Raw genomic sequence first — 19,890 nt, forward strand, 5'->3', positions numbered from 1 at the left:
GGCTGAGCGACACTCCTTACCATTCTGGTTTTCCAGAAAATCGGTGAAGTAGAAGAATTCTGGAATCAATTCCTTCACATCCACCGGGTTCTCCAAGCGAGCCTGCCAAGTGGCAGGAACCGAGTGGAACTGGCGGTCAGCACAATCAAATCTGGAGCAGGAGGAAGAGAAGATGGAATAATAAGGATCCCCGCCAAGGACTGAGCGTGCAGGCGCAACATCAGGCTGATATCACGATGTTGGTTCGACAACAAAACAGCCCAACCAAATTCATCGCGGGACCTTAACCCCATCCCCCAATCAAACTTTTGCTAGATTGGGGAAACCTGGATATTATTGGGGTTTGGAGTGAAACGAGGATGCTTATCGCAGCAAGGATGAGCGGTCCAGGGTTGCGTTTCCGGCTCACCTCCCGCTCTGCAGCTGGATATGCAGGGTGGTGAACGGCTCTACGCGGATCAGGTAATGCATGACGCCCGCTGCGTTGGAGTAGTGGGTGCCATAGTGGAATTTGTCAGTCTTCCCCATGGGGTCCTCGAAGCTCTCGTACCTGAAGCAACAGAGCGAGGACACAACAAGATCAGGAAAGGCCGACGCGAAGGATGAAGTGAACTGGATCTCTTGATCAGAGATTTGAGGATCTGCTCCGTAAATCCATTTGCGGATTCCTGCCTTACAAGGTGGCATGAAGTCCCAAAGAACCACCCAGGACACACACATTGCTCCCAGATCAAATCCAACAACTATTGAACTGAGTGGGGAACGACATTCTTAAGACCACCATGTACATATCTCCGGGAGCTTCAGATGGAAAGCTACCATGTTTCTCCAAATATAAGACCCCGTCTTATTTTCTTTTGTGCTCCGAAACAAGCACTAGGGCTTATTTTCAGGGCATGTCTTAATTTCACACCACCACTTCTTCTGCTTGCTCACGGCGGGGCATGAAGCCACATGGCACACCAGTGCTGCCACCGCGAGATGGGAGTAGAGCTGCTTTACACACCACACATTGGCTTACCTCAGGACCCCCAAAGCCAGGCCACCCATGCCCCAAGACCTGCCTTGCCTTGTGGTGGTGGCTTCAGCAGCCCCATCCAGCAGGACGCCATGTGGCTGCCAGTCCATTTTTTTGGCTTGCTCATGGTCGCAACAAACAGGAGTAGCAGCCATGAAGTAGTTGTCGGGGCGTAGATGGCCTGTCTGTGGGGACCCCGAGGTAAGTCGGTGTGAGGCGTGTGGGGCAGCGCCAACCCTCCTCCCCTCGTGTCGGTGGCACCACGAGCAACCGGATGGAATGGGAGGGCGCCCGGCTGTGCAAGCACTTAAGCAGAGCTTATTTTGGTGGTAGGGCTTATATTAGGTGCATGCATAAAACATGCTAAGTCTTATTTGGGGGATAGGTCTTATTTTTGGGAAATCAGGATAGCAGCTGATCATTCAGGGAAAACTTTAACAAATCTGACAACTTATAACTGGTAGGTTTCCACTCATGACCATAACGGAGTTGGCGCATTATGGTGAAGCCGTGATGGGATCACCTCGCTTAATGATCCCAAACTCACCTATCCCCGATACTATTATTAAGTGACCGCTTGGGACATTAAGTGGAATCCAGGGTGCCACAGGGAGTCTAGCCACAGGCTTGCTGCTCTGGGACTGCCAAGACCCCCCCCCTCTATTTCCCACATCATGGGGAACCCCACAGGTTTGCTTCACCCCGCTATCGGACCCCCAATGACCGCAGGGACCCAGCAAGGCAGGATGGGGGTGATAGATGGGGGTGCAGTTGTCCGTAAGGGTCAATGACTGTAGGGATGCCACAGCAGCCAGAGTCATTGTTCTGACCCAGCTCCGCAAACACGACTGAACTAATTCCTTTATTAGGAGCGCCCACAGCCCCGCAAAATGCTTCTCTCCTATAGCAGGCTAACAAGTCCGGCTGGCTAGAAGATGAATAGTTGTCTGCCATATCTATATCCATCTCCGCCCCCTGCCTTTTATCCCCAGAGCTCGGGGGGCAGCTTTGCTAGCAGCAGCGGCTCTTCGTTCCCGAGGACCGGCCCGTAGATTTCCACTGCTCTCCTCTCCTCTGCTTTCGGCACATCCGCACGTCAGGCACTGGGCCCAGCTATCCCTCCTCTTCCTCATCGGCCACCTCCAGACCAGGGGGCTGCTGACTCTCCATCGGAGGGCTGACGGATAGCTCAGGCTCCGCCTCTGTCACTCTTTCTCTGCCACCTCCATTTTCTCTTCCCCCTCAGAGCTGTGGGGATCTGTTGTAACTTCAGTCGCTAAGCAATCAGTCGCATGCCACAGGCTGCATGTCCCACACAGTTCTGCCTGCGCTGTATGATTGGGTGTGGTGGCCCGTCTTTTTTGCAGGCCGCGTTGCTCCCAACAGGGAGACCCCCGTGAAACACCCCGACTTTATTTCACCCCAACGGATTTTGAAAAGCTCCCCCGTGAAGGGTGCATCCAGTTCTCTCCTCTTCCTACATTTGCGTCGTTGAATGCCTACGTTTAATGACAAAGTTCTTGCGGTTCTGTTTTCCCGCTGGGCTCCTAAGTTGGCTTCCAGCTCCCAGAGTCCCTAGCGAGAGGTTCTAATAGTGAGGGATTCTGGGAAGTGAAGTTCCGGTGTGATTGCAGGGCTCAAGATGGGAAGACCAAGCTTGGCCCAAGGCAGTTTTTACAGAATGACAGGCAGGAGGGACGAGAACGTTGCCAAGCAAGTTAAGCTAATCCGCACCCAGTTTTACAACCGCCTTTGCCTCGGTTGCTAAGTGAATCACTACAGTTGTTAAGCGAATCTGGGCTTGCCCGTTATCTTTGCTTGTTGGACGCCAGCTGGAAATGATAATCATGTGACCTGGGGATCCTGTAGTTCCTGAATTCTAATCCCTCGATTGTGCGGATGCTGCGGCCGTTATATGTGCGAGGACCCGTCGCACATCACCTTTCTCTCCAGTTAACCTCAAGCGATCTCTAAATGAATGGCCATAAGCCAAGGTCTACCTGCGGCTCCTCCCTCCCTGCTCACGAGCAGACCCTCGCACTCACTTCTCCCTGACATCCTTGGCGTGTTTCTCATTGGCCACCCCGATGGGCTTGGACAGATCCCGGAAAACGGCTGGGTTGCTGAGATCCAGGGTCTCCGAGACATAATCTTGCAGGATCCAGGGAACTGAACAAGAGGGAGATAGGAAAATATGGTCTGATTCCATTTCGTGGGAGGGAGTCATCCATAGTTCAGGGGCCTCCGACCTTGGCCCCTTTACGACTTGTGCGCCCTTCAACTCCCAGAATTCCTCAGCCAGAACATCTGGCTGGGGATTCTGGGAGTTGAAGTCCACATAACTTAAAGCAAGGCTGGTGGACATGCGTAGAAGCTAAAAAAGTATTGGACTAAAGAACGCATATGTGGCTGGAGAAAATGATAAAACAATCTATAGAGTTAAAACCAGAGACATTTTTATTGGGAATATGGCCCGAGGGTTATAGCAAAGAGTTAACCTACTCGATTATCAGCGTATTAACAGCAGCTAGGATTGTATTTGCACAAAATTGGAAAAATGAGAAAATCCCGATGGATGAGGAAATAATTAAGAAGATAATGGAATGGGCTGAAATGAGTAGATTGACAATGGCAATTAGAGAACAAGAGGAAAAAGATTTATTATAAAATTGGGAGTTTGTTTTATGACTGGCTGGATAGAAGAGTAAGGAACTGAAATATGTAAGCACAGTATAATATTTATTACTGATAAACGAATGAGTTAGACAGAGTAAGAAAATGAATATGAAATATATTATTGAAAATCAATAAATGCCGGGCGTGTTTGAATGCAATGGGATACCGAACGCGGCTTTAATCATAGTCTGAATCCATAATCTTCAATCTTCAATCATTATGGGGATAAGATTTTATTATCTTTCTACTGTTCTGCTTATTACTGTCTGGATGGCATAAAGCAGACAGAGTAACTCCACAAAGCATCCACACAAAAGTCTTTTTTATCGGTTCATCGGGCATCCTTATCAACTCACGGTTATGACGAGGTTCTTCTTAAGGTCCAATTCTTTGCATATCTGCATTATGGTGTAGAAAGATAATAAACTCTCATCCCCGTGATGATTGAAGCGGCTGCATGGTAATGGATTCAGGCAAGAGTGAGGGAGCCTCCCCCAACCCAACCAGGGTCAATTTAGTGACCAATCAGGATTACAGAAGTGACCACATGACATGGACTACATTTCCCAGCATACCTTGACTACATTTACCTTAAGGGGACAGTTCTCAATTCCTATCCCAAATCCCATTAACTCTAAACTGTCTGGACAGCACATACTGATTAGAAGTAAAATATAAGTAAGTAAAATATGTATGATAATGCTATTATGTGCACAAAGAAATGTGTACCCAACTGACACACTGATGAACGGAAAGAAGGTTTTATTTGTTAGTTTTTGTTGTTGTTATAAAAATAATTTTTTTAATTTTTTTAAAAAAACCCACATAACTTAAAGCATGCGCTGGCTGAGGAATTCTGGGAGGTGAAGTCCACAAGTCGTAAAGTGGCCAAGGTTGGAGACCCCTGATCCATGGGATTCCCACTGGGGGGTGGGGGGTGTGAGGTGCTCCAGAAGACCCCTTCCCTCATCTACGCCCCAAGCCCCTTTTATCCCAGAGTCTTACCACGGGATACTGGGAAAGGTCATTGTAGGTGCGTCCTGCGATGGTGTTCAGCTGCATGAGGTATTCAAAATTGGAGATCTCCCTATAGACCCATTTCTGGAGGAGGAAAACAAAAGGGACCGACTGAGACATACTGGGGAGGGGGGGGGACACAGGAACGGGAGGCGGGGGAAAATGCCCACGGGACCAAAGGGTACCTGAGTCAGTCCAGAGGCCTTGAGCAAATCCTGCGGGAGCGGCTGCCTTGATAGATCTGGCTGGGAAGCTGCAAGCTGAGGATGGTGGAGTAGACCTTGTTCCTCACCTGTGAGGGCGGAAGGAAGCCGGTGGGGGATAAGGCAACGCTCAGGCGGGTTAAATATATTTAATTTAATTTTTTTATTTAATATTTGATTTGATTTTTAATTTATTTTTTTAAATTTCATTATTTCTTTGCTACTTGTTTCTATCCCGACTGCATTATTTTTATAGATAACTCAAGGCGGTGAACACATCCTTCTATTTTCCCCACAAAAACCACCTGTGAGAGATGGAAAGAGCGGAGGAGTCACTCAGCCGGCTTGCATGCCTAAGGCGGGACTAGAACTCTCAGTCGCCTGGTGATTGGCCCAAAGTCACCCAGCCGTCTTTCATGCCTAAGGCAGGACTAGAATTCACAGTCTCCTGGTGATTGGCCCAAAGTCACTCAGCCGTCTTTCATGCCTAAGGCGGGACTAGAACTCCCAGTCCCCTGGTGATTGGCCCAAAGTCACTCAGCCGTCTTTCATGCCTAAGGCGGGACTAGAACTCCCAGTCCCCTGGTGATTGGCCCAAAGTCACTCAGCCGTCTTTCATGCCTAAGGCGGGACTAGAACTCCCAGTCCCCTGGTGATTGGCCCAAAGTCACTCAGCCGGCTTTCATGCCTAAGGCGGGACTAGAACTGTCAGCCGCCTGGTGATTGGCCCAAAGTCACTCAGCCGACTTTCATGCCCAAGGCGGGACTAGAATTCACCGTCTCTTGTTTTCTACCCTGGTGCCTTAACCACTAGGGCTCTCTGTTTCCAAGATGGCTCCTGCCCCAGGTTGTCGCCCCTTTCATGAGGGAAGGAACTTTCCGTTACCATTTTCTTGAAGTTGAGGAAATAATTCGCCTGGTCGATGAAGAAGAACTCCAGGGCTGAACGGCGCAGGTTGTAACGGCGAAGGTGCAGCTCCCGGAGCTGAGCCAGAGGACGCTTGAAGTCATGTCCAATACCTGGGGGCAGGCGCAGAAACCCCACCGTTGGTTCGTTTCTTGGGGGCCCCAAGGAGCCACCAATCGCAGAGTCTCAAACTGCTCCCCAGGGACAGTGGGGGGAAAAAACTGCTGCCGCCATCCTATCTACAGCAAGTCCTCGACGTACGGCCACAACCGAGCCCCAAATTTCAGTGGCTAAGCAAGGCTGTGGCGAAGTGAGTTTTGCCTCATTTTATGACTTTTCTTGCTACGGCGGTTAAGCGAATCGTTGCAGTTGATCAGTTAGTCACGGTCGCTAAGTGAACCCAGGATCCCCATTGACTTTGCTCGACAGAAAGTCGCCCGAGGGGGGAACTGCATGTCCCCAGGATGTTGCAACCGTCACAAGTATGAGTTGTTTGCCCAGTGTCTCAATTTGTGATCATGGGGGTGGGTGGGAAACACAACGGTCATTAAGCGTGAAAAATGGTCATGGTGTTGTAAATTCGAATGGTCGCTAAATGCATGGCCTTTACGCTGCAGGCTGGAGGGAAGAAATTCCCGTCCTGGACACCTGGGTTAATTTTCATGTCATTGTCCACATCGATACAGGTAGTCCTCGACATGCAATTACTCACTTAGCGACCGTTTGAAGTTACAACAGCGCTGAAACGGGGGACCTACAATTGGTTTTCACCCTTACGACTCTGGGGCCAACGATGTTTGTAAGTCAAGGACTACTAGCATTCTTCCTGCTCTCTCCCAAGGCCGTTCTCGCGCCCCATTGCACTCACCCTCCTCAGTCTCCTCTTTGTCGCTGTTGCTGTCGTAAAAATAGATCTGTTGGGTGGTGACCTCCAGGCGCCCCGGGATCACAGCCACGATGGTGATGAGTTCGCAATCCTCCGAGATGAGCAGCTTCTCCCGCTGGCTTTGCTCTTTGGGTTCGAGGCTGGAAGAGACAGCGGTCGTTAGAATCTCATCTGCTGACTTCTGCAGCCTCAGGAGTCCCGGTGATCTCCATCGGGGACCGTCAGCAGGCCGGAGAAAGGTCGGGTGAAACGGTGAAATCCTAAAGTGGGCTGGGCAGGGTTAAAAAAATGAAGGATCTCCCTGTTGCTAGGTGGAGAGGATTCCAGAAGAGGACTTTGCAGAAGATCTATAGAGAGTATGGGATCCTGGGTGCTCCCTGGACTTGGTGGCTTCCTTGCAGACATCTCACGGCCCAACTAGGGAACATCATCAGTATCGGAAGGAAATGGGAGGAGGAGGGAGGAGGAGGAGGAGAAGAGGGAGAAGAGGAGGAAGGAGGAGGAGAGGAAGAGGAGGAGGAAGAAGAAGAAAAGGATTCTGTGATCCTTGGTGCTCTCTGAGCTTGGTGGTTTTTTTGCAGACATCTCATGGCCCAACTAGGGAACATCATCAGTATCGGAAGGAAATGGGAGGAGAAGGAGGAGGGAGGAGGAGGGAGGAGGAGGAAGGAGGAGGAAGGAGGAGGAGAAGAGGAAGAAGGAGGAGGGGGAGGAAAAGGAAGAGGAAGAAGGAGAAGGAAAAGAAGAGGAAGAGGAAGAGGAGGAGGAAGAATTAAAAAAGGGTTGTGTGATTCTTGGTTCTCTCTGAGTTCATGACCCAACTAGGGAACATCATCAGTACTAGGATTAGAGTGTGCAGAGAAGAGGAGGAGGAGAAAGAGGAGGAGGAGGACTATGGAATCCTTGAGAATACCCCTTTCTTGGGGGTGGGGAGTGTGTGGACATGACAAAACTTACTGATTGTCCAAGAACGAGAGGTCTTCTTCAGCCAGTTGATCGTCCTGCATCTCACTGACTTTGGCTTCTTTGGCCACCGCTAAAGGCAGGGACTCTGCTGGACCTTGTAAGCCATCGGCACCTGGAAGGAAGTAGGATGGAATCGTTTTCCCTTTCTTTTTCTGCCCATTCTCCATATTTAAGCAAGGAATCGGCCATCGACCACTGGTAGACCTTTCTCGGTGGGGAACAATGTTCTCAGCGCTAGTCATGTTCTTCTGGATCCCATGAAGGCAACGAACTGATGGGGATGATGGCAGCTGTGCTTCCAAAACACCTGGCGGATATCTGGTTGGGAAGATGCGGTTCTTCCCAGAATCTCACCAACGTCTACTGAAACTTCTGGGGACGGATCAAAACTTAGGTTCCTTCCCAATGCTACAGAATCTAACTTAATATTACTAATCTTGATTCCTTGAAGTTGTGTGGACTTCAACTCCCAGAATTCCCCAGCCAGCTGGGAGTTGAAGCCCACACAACTTCAAGCGGCCAAAGTGGAGAAATATCACCTTAATCCTTTGACACGGATGTCAATTTCACGTCGAGAACTTCAGGATTGGACAACGTAACAACTGGGCAGACTTCTTCCAAGGATTTTGATCCTGACTAGCGAGAACCTACCGTGTGCCTCCTAGAAAGAATCGAGCCCCCTGTCTCACCAATGCTTCCGACCTGCAAGTCTGCATTCTCACAGCCCCTTCTCACCAAGGTTGTCCCGCAAGGCGCTAGCTTCTGCGTGGCAGTCGTAGTGGTGATTGGGAATCAGCTTGAGTCTCATTCGGGAGTAGGTCTCTACGTTGGACAGCTTCCAGTAGATCTCAGGTGGATTCCTGGACGGAGATAAGAGGATGGTGTTTTTTTCGGGCAGAAAACATGTTCAATTCATGGACATTTTGCATGAAGAAAAAATCCCCATGTCAACTCGTAAAGCATTCCTTTGCCTGTTGTAGAGTTGCCATAAACAAGAGGAGAGGGAGGAAAACTGAAGGAGCAGTGCGGCAGTTTAAAACCAGAAGTACATTCCAACACTTATCTTACAAAGATTGTAGCTAAGCTACTGGGTCTTCTGCCCTCGAAAATCCTTAATTGGAGAATGTGATTGATGACACCCTGCCTGCGAATGTGCTTCATTGGAGAATCTGATTTATGACATACCCAGGGAGAAGGGGGTGGGGGAAACAGGGTCACAAGTGACTATAAATTACATATGCCAGAGTTGGCTTCATTTAGGTTAACGCTGGCGTGTTGGTCCTAATAAGTCTTTCGGTTTATTTTGAAGCGTGCGTCTCGAAGCTCATGATTCAATTAGGGCAATCGTCGGAATCCCGACAGCAAACATGTGCATTTCAACCTTTTAAGGTGGAGAAAATACCCTTTTAACTAACTAACTTACTAATTAATTAGTTAGTTAATCTAACTAACATTCTCTCAGTGCCCAGATGTTGATAACTTTGCACTCCAAACAATTGTTCAATTCCTAACCTAAAATTTTGGCCTGGAAAACTAGCTGTGCGAATGCAAATTCATTCGTCTACTTTTGTGGCCGGAAGTTCCTTAGCCAGAAGTGACTATTTTGGAAGAGGTAGTCCTCATTTTACAATGGTTCACTTAGCGACTATCCCGAGTTACAATGAAAAAAGTGAGTTATGACCGCTTTTCACACTTATGACCACTGCATGGTCAGGTGGTCAAAATTCGAACGATTGGCAATTTGTTCATATTAATGACGGTCGTACTGTCTTGTGATCCCCTTTTGCGACGTTTGGACAATTAGGAAGCCAGATTCACTTAACAACTGCATCACGAACTTGGCAACTACAGCAATTCACTTAACAATGCTGACAATAAAGGGAGCAAGTCTCCCTTAACAACCACTTCGCTTAGCAATGGAATTGTTGAGCTCAATTGTTTGTTGTACCTCGAAGACTACCTGTACAGTATGAATTAAATAAATCTGCAACATAAGTTCATTTAACATTAAAATTGGAATAATCTGAGATTGAAAGATTTTAAAAATCAATTTAGATTTTTTTTAAAAAAAATGTTAGATTTAAATTAATTTTTAATCAATTTCATAAAATTAATAGGATTAATTAGTTCCCTAAAATTAATTTTATAGATCTGTAATTATAGAATTAAAAAAAATAATTTTACTGAATTTATACAACTACTTTTTTTTTTATAAAAGTTAAGTTTACAAATTAATTTTGATGATAAAAATTATTTTGTAAAAAAAAAAAAACCTATCATCGTGATAAAAATTAAAGTAAAAGTTTAATTTCAGATATTAAAAAGGCAGCAACTTATAAACGTTGCATTGGACTAACCTGCAAATAAAATTAAATTTGAGGCCAAATAAGAAAAAAGAAGCTCCACCCTTTCCGACGCCTGTGTAACTCCCAAGATTTAAGGGTGAGGGGACTGCAAGGGAGATTCCCCCCCCCCATCACCACCACTTACTGGTCGGCCCAGACCGAGCGCTGGGAAGCCAGCAGCCGTTGCATCGCCAGCCACTGTTGCAGGACCGTATTGTGGTGGTGGTTGACCTGCTTCAGCATACTTGTGTGCCGGATGTTTTCGTACTGTGACCGTTTCATCACAGGCTTCTGGATCAGCTCCTGAGGAAAGGCAAGACGGGGGCGGGTGGAAATAAGGATGCAGGCAGTCCTCGACTCACGACAGTTAATTTAGCGACCGCGCGAAGTATCTACGGTGTTGAAAAAAGTGACTTATCTTTTTCACACTGATTACCGTCGTAGCAAACTCCCCCCCCCACCCCATGGTCATGTGATCAAAATTCGGACACTCAGCAACTGATTCGTATTTATGATGGTCGCAGTATCCCAGGGTCACAGGATTCACTTAACAACCAGCAAAGTCAACAGGGGAGCAAGATTCACTTAACGACCATTTGACTAACTGAATCGCTGCAGGGATTCACTTAAGAACGGCAGCAAAAAGATCGTAAAATGGGGCAAAGTTCACTTGACTACTGTCTTGCTTAGCAACAGAAATTTGGGGCTCGGTTGTCATAAGTCAAGGACTCCCTATAGTCTCGGCTTAATGGTCGTAACTGGGACCAGCCTTTCCCTGGTGGGTTTATCCTCTAATGCTTGTTCGAAGTTACGGTACCCCTGAAAAAAGGGAGGTGGGATCGGTCCTCGCGCTTACGACATTCCCACAGTCGCATGGATCAAAATTTCAACTCTCAGTAGCCAGCGTGTATTTATGAAGGTTGCAATGTCCTGGGATCACGTGATCACCATTTAGGATCTTCCCAGCTGACTTCAAACCAATAAAATCAATGCAGGAAGCCAAATTCCACTAACACCTGGCCTACCTGTTCGCCTACTTACATACTGTACCTGTCCGCCTAATGATCCATCTGCTCACCTACCTGCACACCTGTCTATCTGTCTACTACCTGCACACCTGTCCACCTAATCACCTAGCAGTCCACCTACTACGTACGAACTCACCCACCTACCCACAGCTGACCATCTAGCCACCCACCTGACCGTCTGACTTCACACCTGTCTGCCTAACCACTTACCTGCCCATCTACTTACACATCTGCCCATCTAACCATTGGCCTGACCATATACCTACACATACCTGCTCGCTGAACTACCCACCTGTCTGCCTAGCCATCCACATGCTCACCTGTCTATCCATCTGCCCACCTACTACCTACATACTTGATTACCTAACACCTGACCTGCTTGCTTACCCAATCACCTATCCATCTACCTATACACCCACTCACCTGCCCCCAACCACCTACCTACCCCTGCTACATCCCTGGCCTGCCCGTCTAATCACCCACCTCCCATTGTCTTGTGGTTCGCCGGCAGCAGGTGTGGACGGCTGAGGTCTCGGAGAGCGAGGACTCGGATGAGGGGCCTGCGTGTGAGGCAGGGATGGGGCCAGGACCATCAGGGGGTGGAGTGCTGCCTTCGGAGATTGTGGGGGCTGGCAGCAATGAGGAAGAGCACCCCGAGGAGCCTGTGCCCAGCATGCATGCATACCAGGCTGCTTGAAGGAAACAACAGCTGCAGCAGCACAGGCGACTCGGGAGTAAGGCTGCAAGGTAATGACCCCTCCCTTAAGGGATAAAAGCCAGACCTCAGAACTGGGATTCTTTGCAGGAGGCAAAGACGTTCTCGCACTTCAAGTTACCGTGGAAATTCGGTCTATGCTGGTTTGTTTTTCAGAGAATTTTGGCGCTGAATATTTCCTTGCAATTTATCTTGTGTTCCTGGCAGCCTTGCACAACCTTGGCAAGACTTGTTTTTACCTGGGACAATTAGTTTTAATAGCGTTTTTACCGTGAACGAACGGGATTCACAGAGACGCCTTAAAGAGGGTTTTGCTTTTATCTCTGTTTTGCATTTGTTTGATTGGAACGAGGCTTGGGTCAGAACGCACTGACCTAAAGACCTGCCCGTCTAACCACCCACCTGCCCACCTGCCTACCTAATCGCCCACCTGCCCACTTACCTCGAATTTCCTCTGGCTCTCGGCCTTCTCTTTCTCCCTCCTCTGATTGCTGCTCATCAAGGCGTCGTAACAGGAGTTCCAGAAACTGGACATGTGGTCGTGGCTCTTGGCAAATGTGTCCATTTCAAACTGAGCCATGGTGGGTTGGACCTGCGAGGGGGACCCAGCCGGGAAAGTCACCAGGAAGGACACGAAAGGCAGGCAAAACTTTTAAATTTGGGGGAACGGAAGTTCTGGAGAACAGCCCAAGGTTGCTAAATGAATGGCCGTCATTGGAGAACTAGCTGTACACGTAGGAAGGTCCACGCATACTGACGGTCCCATAGAGTGCAGGACAAGGGGGAGAACCAGGTAAAATACCTGTCCTCCAGGTATTTTGGAAGCACAGGTCCCACAGAGAGGAGGGAGGGAGGGAGGGGAGGACAGAGACGGTGTGGAGCCCTTGGTGCTCCCTGAGCGGGGTGTTTTTAGTGCTGACGTTTCGTGACCCAACTAGGGAACATCATCAGGGATAGAGGGAGAAAGATGGGAGGAAGAGGAGGAAAATTGGGGTCCCTGATGCGCCAGGAGGTTGGTGGTTTTCTTGCGGGCATTTTATGACCCAACTTGGGAACATCATCAGTGCTAGAAGGGAGGAGGAGGAGGAGGAGGAGGAGGAGGAGGAGGAGGAGGAGGAGGAGGAGGAGGAGGAGGAGGAAAACAACTGTGGGGTCCCTGGGGATCTCTTGAGTTGGGTGGTTTTCTTGCAGAAGTTTCATGACCCAACTAGGGAACATCAGGAAGGAAGGAAGGAAGGGAGGGAAGGAGAGAGGGAGGGAGGGAGGGAGGGAGGGACTAGGTGAACCTTGGTGCTCTCTGAGTTGGGTGGTTTTCTTGCAGAAGTTTCATGACCCAACTAGGGAACGTCTTCAGTGCTAGAAGGGAGGAAGGCAGGGTTTGAAGAGAAGAGGAGGGGGGAAGGGTGTCATGCTTGGGCAAGGGGTGTTGACTAGATGACCTCCAAGGTCCCTTCCAGCTCTCTTTTTCAGAAAAGTGTTTTTTTTAAAAAAGAACAAATGGAGCAAAGGGGGACCAAGGATTATTCAAAATATTCCTCTTCCGTTTGCTTAGGGTCGCCAAACTGGCCCGCCTAGAATTCAAACTAGCTACTTTGTTTTTTTCAGCCTACAGTACAGGAATCTTCTCAGCCGGCAGTTTTAGCCTGGGAACAGCCACGCTTGATAAGGCTCACAGGCATTTAGGGCAAGCAACTTTAAAAAGGCTTGTGGACTTCAACTCCCAGAATTCCCCAGCTGAGGAATTCTGGGAGTTGAAGTCCACACGCCTTAAAGTGGCCAAATTTGGAGGCTTCTGGATCTCAGGCAGGTGGACTTACGTGCATTTCGATGAAGCTAAGCCACTCCTGGTGGGTGCAGAAGACCTGAAAGTCTTCGTAAAATGTGGGGCTGCCATTGGTGGGTGGCAGAGACGGCAGGAAGCGCTGGAGCTGCAAAGTTTCGTAACACTGGTCCATCAAAGCCCGGATGATAGGCACCAGCCAAGAGAAGGTCTCCGACTTGGTGTGCAGAGATGCCCGGAGCGGGGTCTCCAGTTTGCCCAGGAGATAACAGGCTTGTTCCTTCCTGGGGGCTGAAGCCGTTTGGAGAAGACCATGAAGCTTGACGTAGGCCAACGACTGCAGCTGGAAGGAGAAAGGAAGAAGGCAAACGGTTGAGGAAGGAGAATCCAGAAGACTAAAGAACTAAAAGCACAGAAGGTGGAATCTCCCCCAAGACTTCTGCAGCTACGCACGGCTGGGGTTGGTGATCTGAAAACATTTAGGAGCTATCCAATCTGGCAGATTTTGGGCATCAGAACATGCCTTGGAGTCAGCAAAGTCCTCTGCATCTGCTGGCAATCGGCAGGAGGGGTCAAGCAGGGAATTAGCTTAGACTCACGGCATAAACATAAGAGGACAAGGTCGAATCCTCTAAATCAGTGATGGCAAACCTATGGCACGGGTGCCGCGGGTGGCATGCAAAGCCATTTGTGCGGGCACGCGAGCCCCAGCCAAACTTATCTGCACTGCGCATGCGCACTGATATTTGGCCCGTTTGAGGTCTTTTTCAGCCTCCCTGAGGCTCATGGGAAGCCTCTGCAGCCTCGGGAGGCTGAAAAATGGGCCTTCCGGAAGTACTGGAAGTGCCGAAATAGGCCTGTTTTCGGCCTCCCGAGAGTCTCTGGGAGGGCGAAAACGGCCTCAAATGGGCAGAAAATCAGCTGGGAGGCGCACGCATGCACAGTGCAGGTAAGGGGGCAAGGTGGGGGTGTTGCATTGTGGGTGCTGGCACGCCTGCACGTTTTCGGCACACACCACAACAAAAAGGTTTGCCATCACTGCTCTAAATCAAGGGGTCTCCAAACATGGGAACTTTTAAGATTTGTAGACTTCAACTCCCAGAATTCCTCAGCTGGGGAATTCTGGGAGTTGAAGTCCACAAGCCTTAAAGTTGTCTGCCTTAAATGCCTGCAAGCCTTAACAAGCCTGGTCGTTCCTAGGCAAAAACTTCCAGATGGGAAGATTCCTGTACCGTCGGCTGAAAACAATGAAGTAGCTAGTTTGAATTCTAGGCAGGCCAGTTTTTGCGGGGAGCCTGCTGGATTTGCTGATTCCAAAACATGCAGATGTCCAGTAATCTGGAGGAACTGCTAACCCTAAAATATTCCCTCCCATGTGTGCCTGGGCATCCGTGGACTGTAGCGACTCAAGAATCTAACGAGAGGAGCCATGGAGGCTCCTGGACAGAGCCAGGTCGCCATCAGATCATTGCAAAAATGGTGTGTCTGTGTGGTCATTAAGAGCTGACCCTAGCTTCATGGCACATAACCAACGTGGGAAAACAAACTAGGGGTTCTCTGCACGTGGGAACAGACCGCGCAGAGGTTGGGGGACTCACCTGCACATCTTCCAGCATGATGTATCCAATCAGCAATCGCAGGCCGATTTGGGCCATCTCCTTCAAGTCCGAAGTGCCATTGGCCAAGTGGTACCAGACCCCCAGCTTGTCTAGCAGGCTGTTGGCACCCTCATAAATCTAGGGTTGAAAGATGAGTAGACCAGAGAGTCAAAAGAAGGAGCCCTTGTCCCGCGCACTATCGATGCTTCTCTTTGGGACGGGAGAACAGCGTCAGTTCAGACCATGGCAGGGACTCGATTCTGCATTCTGCATTCAGTCTCTCTCTCTCTCTCTCTCTCTCTCTCTGTCCCTTTTCTCTCTCCCTTTCTCTCTCTTCCTTTTTTCTCTTCTTCTCTCTGCCTCTCTTTCTCTCTCTCTCTCTCTCTCTCTCCGTTTTTCTCTCTTCTTCTCTCTGTCTCTCTTTGTCTCTCTCTCTCTCTCCCTTTTTCTCTCTTCTTTTTCTCTTCCTCTCTCTGTCTCTCTTTCTCTCTGTCTGTTTCTCTCTTCCTCTCTTCCTCTCTCTGTCTGTTTCTCTCTTCCTTCCTTTCCCTCTCTCTTCCTCTTTATCTGTTTCTCTTTCTTTTCTCTCTTCCTCCTTGTCTCTCCTTTGTCTCTCTCTCCCTTTTTCTCTCTTCCTCTTCCTCTATCTGTCTCTGTTTTTCTTTCTTTTTCTCTCTGTCTCTCTCTCTCTCTTTCTCTCTCTTTTCTCTCTTCCTTTCTCTCTCTCTCTCTCTCTCCCCCCCCTTCTTGTAGTGGGGGGGGTCCCTCTGTCTGGGACACCAAGGTTGAACTTCTAAACCTGAATGTAGAATCCAGGATGCAGGAATGACACACACTTTAATTACAGGTAGTCCTCAAGTTATGACCACAACTGAGGCCCAACCTTTCGGTTGCTAAGCGAGACAGTTGTTAAGTGAGCTTTGCCTCATTTTATGACCTTTCTTGTCACAGAATCCCTACATTTAGTAACGTGGTTATTAATTGGGTCTGGCTTCCCCGTTGAGTTTGCCTGTCAGAAGGTCGCAAAATAGGACCTCGTGATCCGGGGGACACTGAAACCGTCATAAATGCGAGCAAGTTGCCAAGCGTCCAAATTTTGATCGCGTGACCACAGAGATACTGTGACGGACAAGTGTGAAAAAGGCTCCTAACTTCACTTTTTTTCAACGTCATTGTAACGTTGAATGGTCACTAAATAAACGGCCGTAAGCCGAGGACTATATGTAGTTGAACATCAAGAATTAGGAATTCCTAGCCGGAATTTTGAGAAACGAGGCAGAGAGACCCTCCATTTCTCTTTAATTACGGGGTTCGTTAAAGCAAGATCTCTTTAAAAGCTTTTAATTCTCTTTTTCCTGGAAAGTTTGCAAGGCCGGCTACTTTGCGACGCCCATAACCCTCTTTTCCATCTGTTGAGCGCTTGAAATTACTTTTCTTTCTGGTTGAGTAGAATATTTGTAGTTCAAGGATAGTGTGGAACTTTCTCCATGTTTGTTTATTTGTGAGTGGCTTGTCCTGCCCGTGTGGGAGGGGAGAAGTTGTTTTCTCCCTGATCGTTCCTTGATCAGGGCAGAGCTTTTGCTTGGATATTTGTCTGGTGCCAATCCCTGCTTATCTAGAGAGAATGGGTTCTTTTTAACTTTCCCTCCTTTGCTTTTTTATTGTCCTTTTTTTTTTTGAAAGGATGGCAATAGTGATAAACCAGATTCAATTTTGTAAAAATCTATGATTGCAAATAAACGTACGTACAATACACACCGTTCAAAAAGGACAATAAGAAAACTGACACTGAACACACTCAAAACTGCAGAAACGGTGGTAGACTTTAGAAGGAACCCTCCCATACTACCACCTCTTACAATACTGGACAACACGGTATCAGCAGTACTATTCTATTCTATTCTATTCTATTCTATTCTATTCTATTCTATTCTATTCTATTCTATTCCATTCCATTCCATTCCATTCCATTCCATTCTTTGTTCCTTGTTCTGTTCTATTCTATTCTATTCCTTATTCTATTCTATTCTTATCCCTTATTCTATTCTATTCTTATCCCTTATCCCTTATTCTATTCTCTTCTCTTCTCTTCTCTTCTCTTCTCTTCTCTTCTCTTCTATTCTATTCTATTCTATTCTATTCCATTCCATTCCATTCCATTCCATTCCATTCCATTCCATTCTTTGTTCCTTGTTCTGTTCTATTCTATTCTATTCTATTCCTTATTCTATTCTATTCTTATCCCTTATTCTATTCTATTCTTATCCCTTATCCCTTATCCCTTATCCCTTATTCTATTCTATTCTATTCTATTCTATTCTATTCTATTCTATTCTATTCTATTCTATTCTATTCCATTCCATTCCATTCCATTCTTTGTTCCTTGTTCTGTTCTATTCTATTCTATTCTATTCTTATCCCTTATTCTATTCTATTCTATTCTATTCTATTCTATTCTATTCTATTCTATTCTATTCTATTCTATTCTATTCTATTCTAATTCTATTCTATTCTATTCTATTCTATTCTATTCTATTCTATTCTATTCTATTCTATTCTATTCTATTCTATTCCATTCCATTCCATTCCATTCCATTCTATTCCTTATTCTATTCTATTCTCAATGAAGATTCTATTCTATTCTGTTCTGTTCTGTTCTATTCTATTCTAATTCTATTCTACGTTACCTAGTTACCTAGAAAACCACCAAGCTCAGACAGCGCCAAGGACCTCCCCAGTTCCCCTCCTCCTCCTCCTCCTCTTCCTCCTCCTCCTCCTCCTCCTCTTTTCATCCTTTTCCTCTCTGCAAACCCCTTCCTTCTAGCGCTGATGATGTTACCTAGCCGGGCCGTGAAACGCCTGCAAGCAAACCCACCCAGCTCAGAGCCGCCCCCTCCCGCCCCCCAAAAAATCTCCCACCCTTCCTTCCCTCCCACCGAGGATCACAACCTGCCGCTCCAGGCCACCTACCTTCTCACTCCAGAGGACCTGGTTGTTGTGGCCTTCCGAGAACAAGAAATCCTGCAGGAGGTGGAGCAGTTTTAGGGCGTTCTGGGTGAGGCTGGGCAGCAGAGCCGGGGTGCTCTCCTTCAGGTCGGTCAGGGCCGACTCCATCATCATCTCCAGCAGGCTGTGGAAGAGGGGGGGGGGGCAGAAATGAGAGGCGGGAAAGCGGGGGAAGCGGGAGGCTTCAATTGATCTTGACGGAAAGGCTCAAAATGGGTGCCGGGCAGAGATCAGTCGGAAGGCAACTTCCCGCTCTATTTATATCCCAGCGGGCCGGGTCTTAAAATACGGCCGAGTGAGACGGTGTCCACGTGTGAAAACGAGGCCATCCCACCCACACACAGACACACACACACACTACACGGAGTCAGTCTCACATTCCAGGAATGAGCGCCATCTCGTTGGTCTTCTAAGATCATGGATCCCTTTCTCTCCAACCTCACCCCCTTATCTCTTGAGCCCAAAGCTCTTTCCTTCCCCCCCCCCCAGCCTCTTCAGCAGAGGGATGGACGGATATTTCGGAGGTGGGCAGGCTGAGCTTCTTTTAAAAATACGATTTGGCTTCTAAAGCCAACGCCCCCTCCCCGGGGGCTGGGGGGGAAGTGAACCACAGCGGGGACGATGGAGCCAAGGCTTTTTCAGTGGGGCAGAGAGAAGGACCTCAAAGAGCCAAATGGGACCCCCTACTTGTGGTTTTGGGTCCTTCAAGAGGAAGCCCTTTGCCCCCATTTGCGAATCCGCTTGTGTGTGGGGTGTGTGTGTGTGTCTGCGAAAGGACACAAGAAGGAAGCTACGGGATCCAGAAGTTGCCTCGTCTTCTTTGATATAACGTTATCTATTGCAGTATCTCCCATATGCCCTCCCTGCCTTGGAGATAAAACCCCGATGAACTGTATCCTGCTGAAGATTTGGACAGAAGACTGAAGTTCTGGCGAAAGAGAATATTTGTAACTCGGGTGGTCTCTGAGCTTGGTGGGTTTTCTTGCAGATGTTTCGTGACCCAACTAGGGAACATCATCAGTGCTAGAAGGGAAGGGGTTTTGCTCTCTGTTCGTACACTATTTCTTCCAGCCTTGATGACGCTATCTAGTTGGCTTGCAAAATGTTTGCAAGAAAACAATGAAGCTCCAAGAAAACGAAAGACCCCACAGTCCTCCTCCTCCTCCTCTTCTTTTCCACAAACCCTACTGTCTTCTAGCAATGATAATATCACATAGTTCGGTCATGAAACGTCTGCAAGGAAACCACCAAGTTGAGAAAGCACCAAGGACCCCACAGTCCTTTTCTTCTTCCTCCTCCTCCTCCTCCTCTTCCTCACCACAACCCCCCTTCCCTTCTAGAACGGATAACTTTCCTTGTTAGATAATGAAATATCTGCAGGAAAGACACCAGCCACACAGAGTACCAAGGATCTCACAAGCCAGAAGTCCTCAAGAAAGATTTTGTCCACAGCACAGATATTCTGCTGGCTGACATGAAAAGATAGCGGATCCAACCAGGGTTTATCTAAAGACGACCCTGGTAGCTTCCATTGGCCCCTCTCCACCAGGTCCTTTCCCTTCACCTGGGTTAGACCTCAAGGGAGAAGTTCCTTCTTTCCCCCTACTCTTTTTCCTCCCTTTCCTCTTTCTTCCTTCCTTTCTTCTTTCCTTCCTTGCACTTTTCTTCCTCCTTTCCTTCCTTTTCTTTCTACTGCCTTTGTTCTTTCCTTTCCTTTCCCTTCCTTCCTTCCATCCCTCCTCCTC

The 19,890-nt window shown here is 48.1% G+C and overlaps 1 protein-coding gene across 1 annotated transcript in view; it reads right to left on the reverse strand.

Moving 5' to 3' along the window:
- NBEAL2 (neurobeachin like 2) overlaps positions 1-19,890 on the reverse strand; it is a 69,191-nt gene that overhangs the window by 18,795 nt on the left and 30,506 nt on the right. The window contains 16 exon segments of the mRNA XM_087916196.1: positions 21-151; positions 410-550; positions 3,064-3,187; position 4,435; positions 4,700-4,795; positions 4,897-4,934; positions 4,937-5,003; positions 5,801-5,934; positions 6,690-6,847; positions 7,665-7,785; positions 8,409-8,533; positions 10,164-10,321; positions 12,204-12,353; positions 13,579-13,884; positions 15,140-15,277; positions 18,110-18,269. Of these exon segments, the coding sequence (XP_087772322.1) occupies positions 21-151; positions 410-550; positions 3,064-3,187; position 4,435; positions 4,700-4,795; positions 4,897-4,934; positions 4,937-5,003; positions 5,801-5,934; positions 6,690-6,847; positions 7,665-7,785; positions 8,409-8,533; positions 10,164-10,321; positions 12,204-12,353; positions 13,579-13,884; positions 15,140-15,277; positions 18,110-18,269 (2,048 nt within the window).

The sequence above is a fragment of the Pseudonaja textilis genome, chromosome Z, assembly GCF_049901715.1.
Source record: "Pseudonaja textilis isolate UNSWEBS1 chromosome Z, rPseTex1.2, whole genome shotgun sequence".
NCBI classification, from domain to species: Eukaryota; Metazoa; Chordata; class Lepidosauria; order Squamata; family Elapidae; genus Pseudonaja; species Pseudonaja textilis.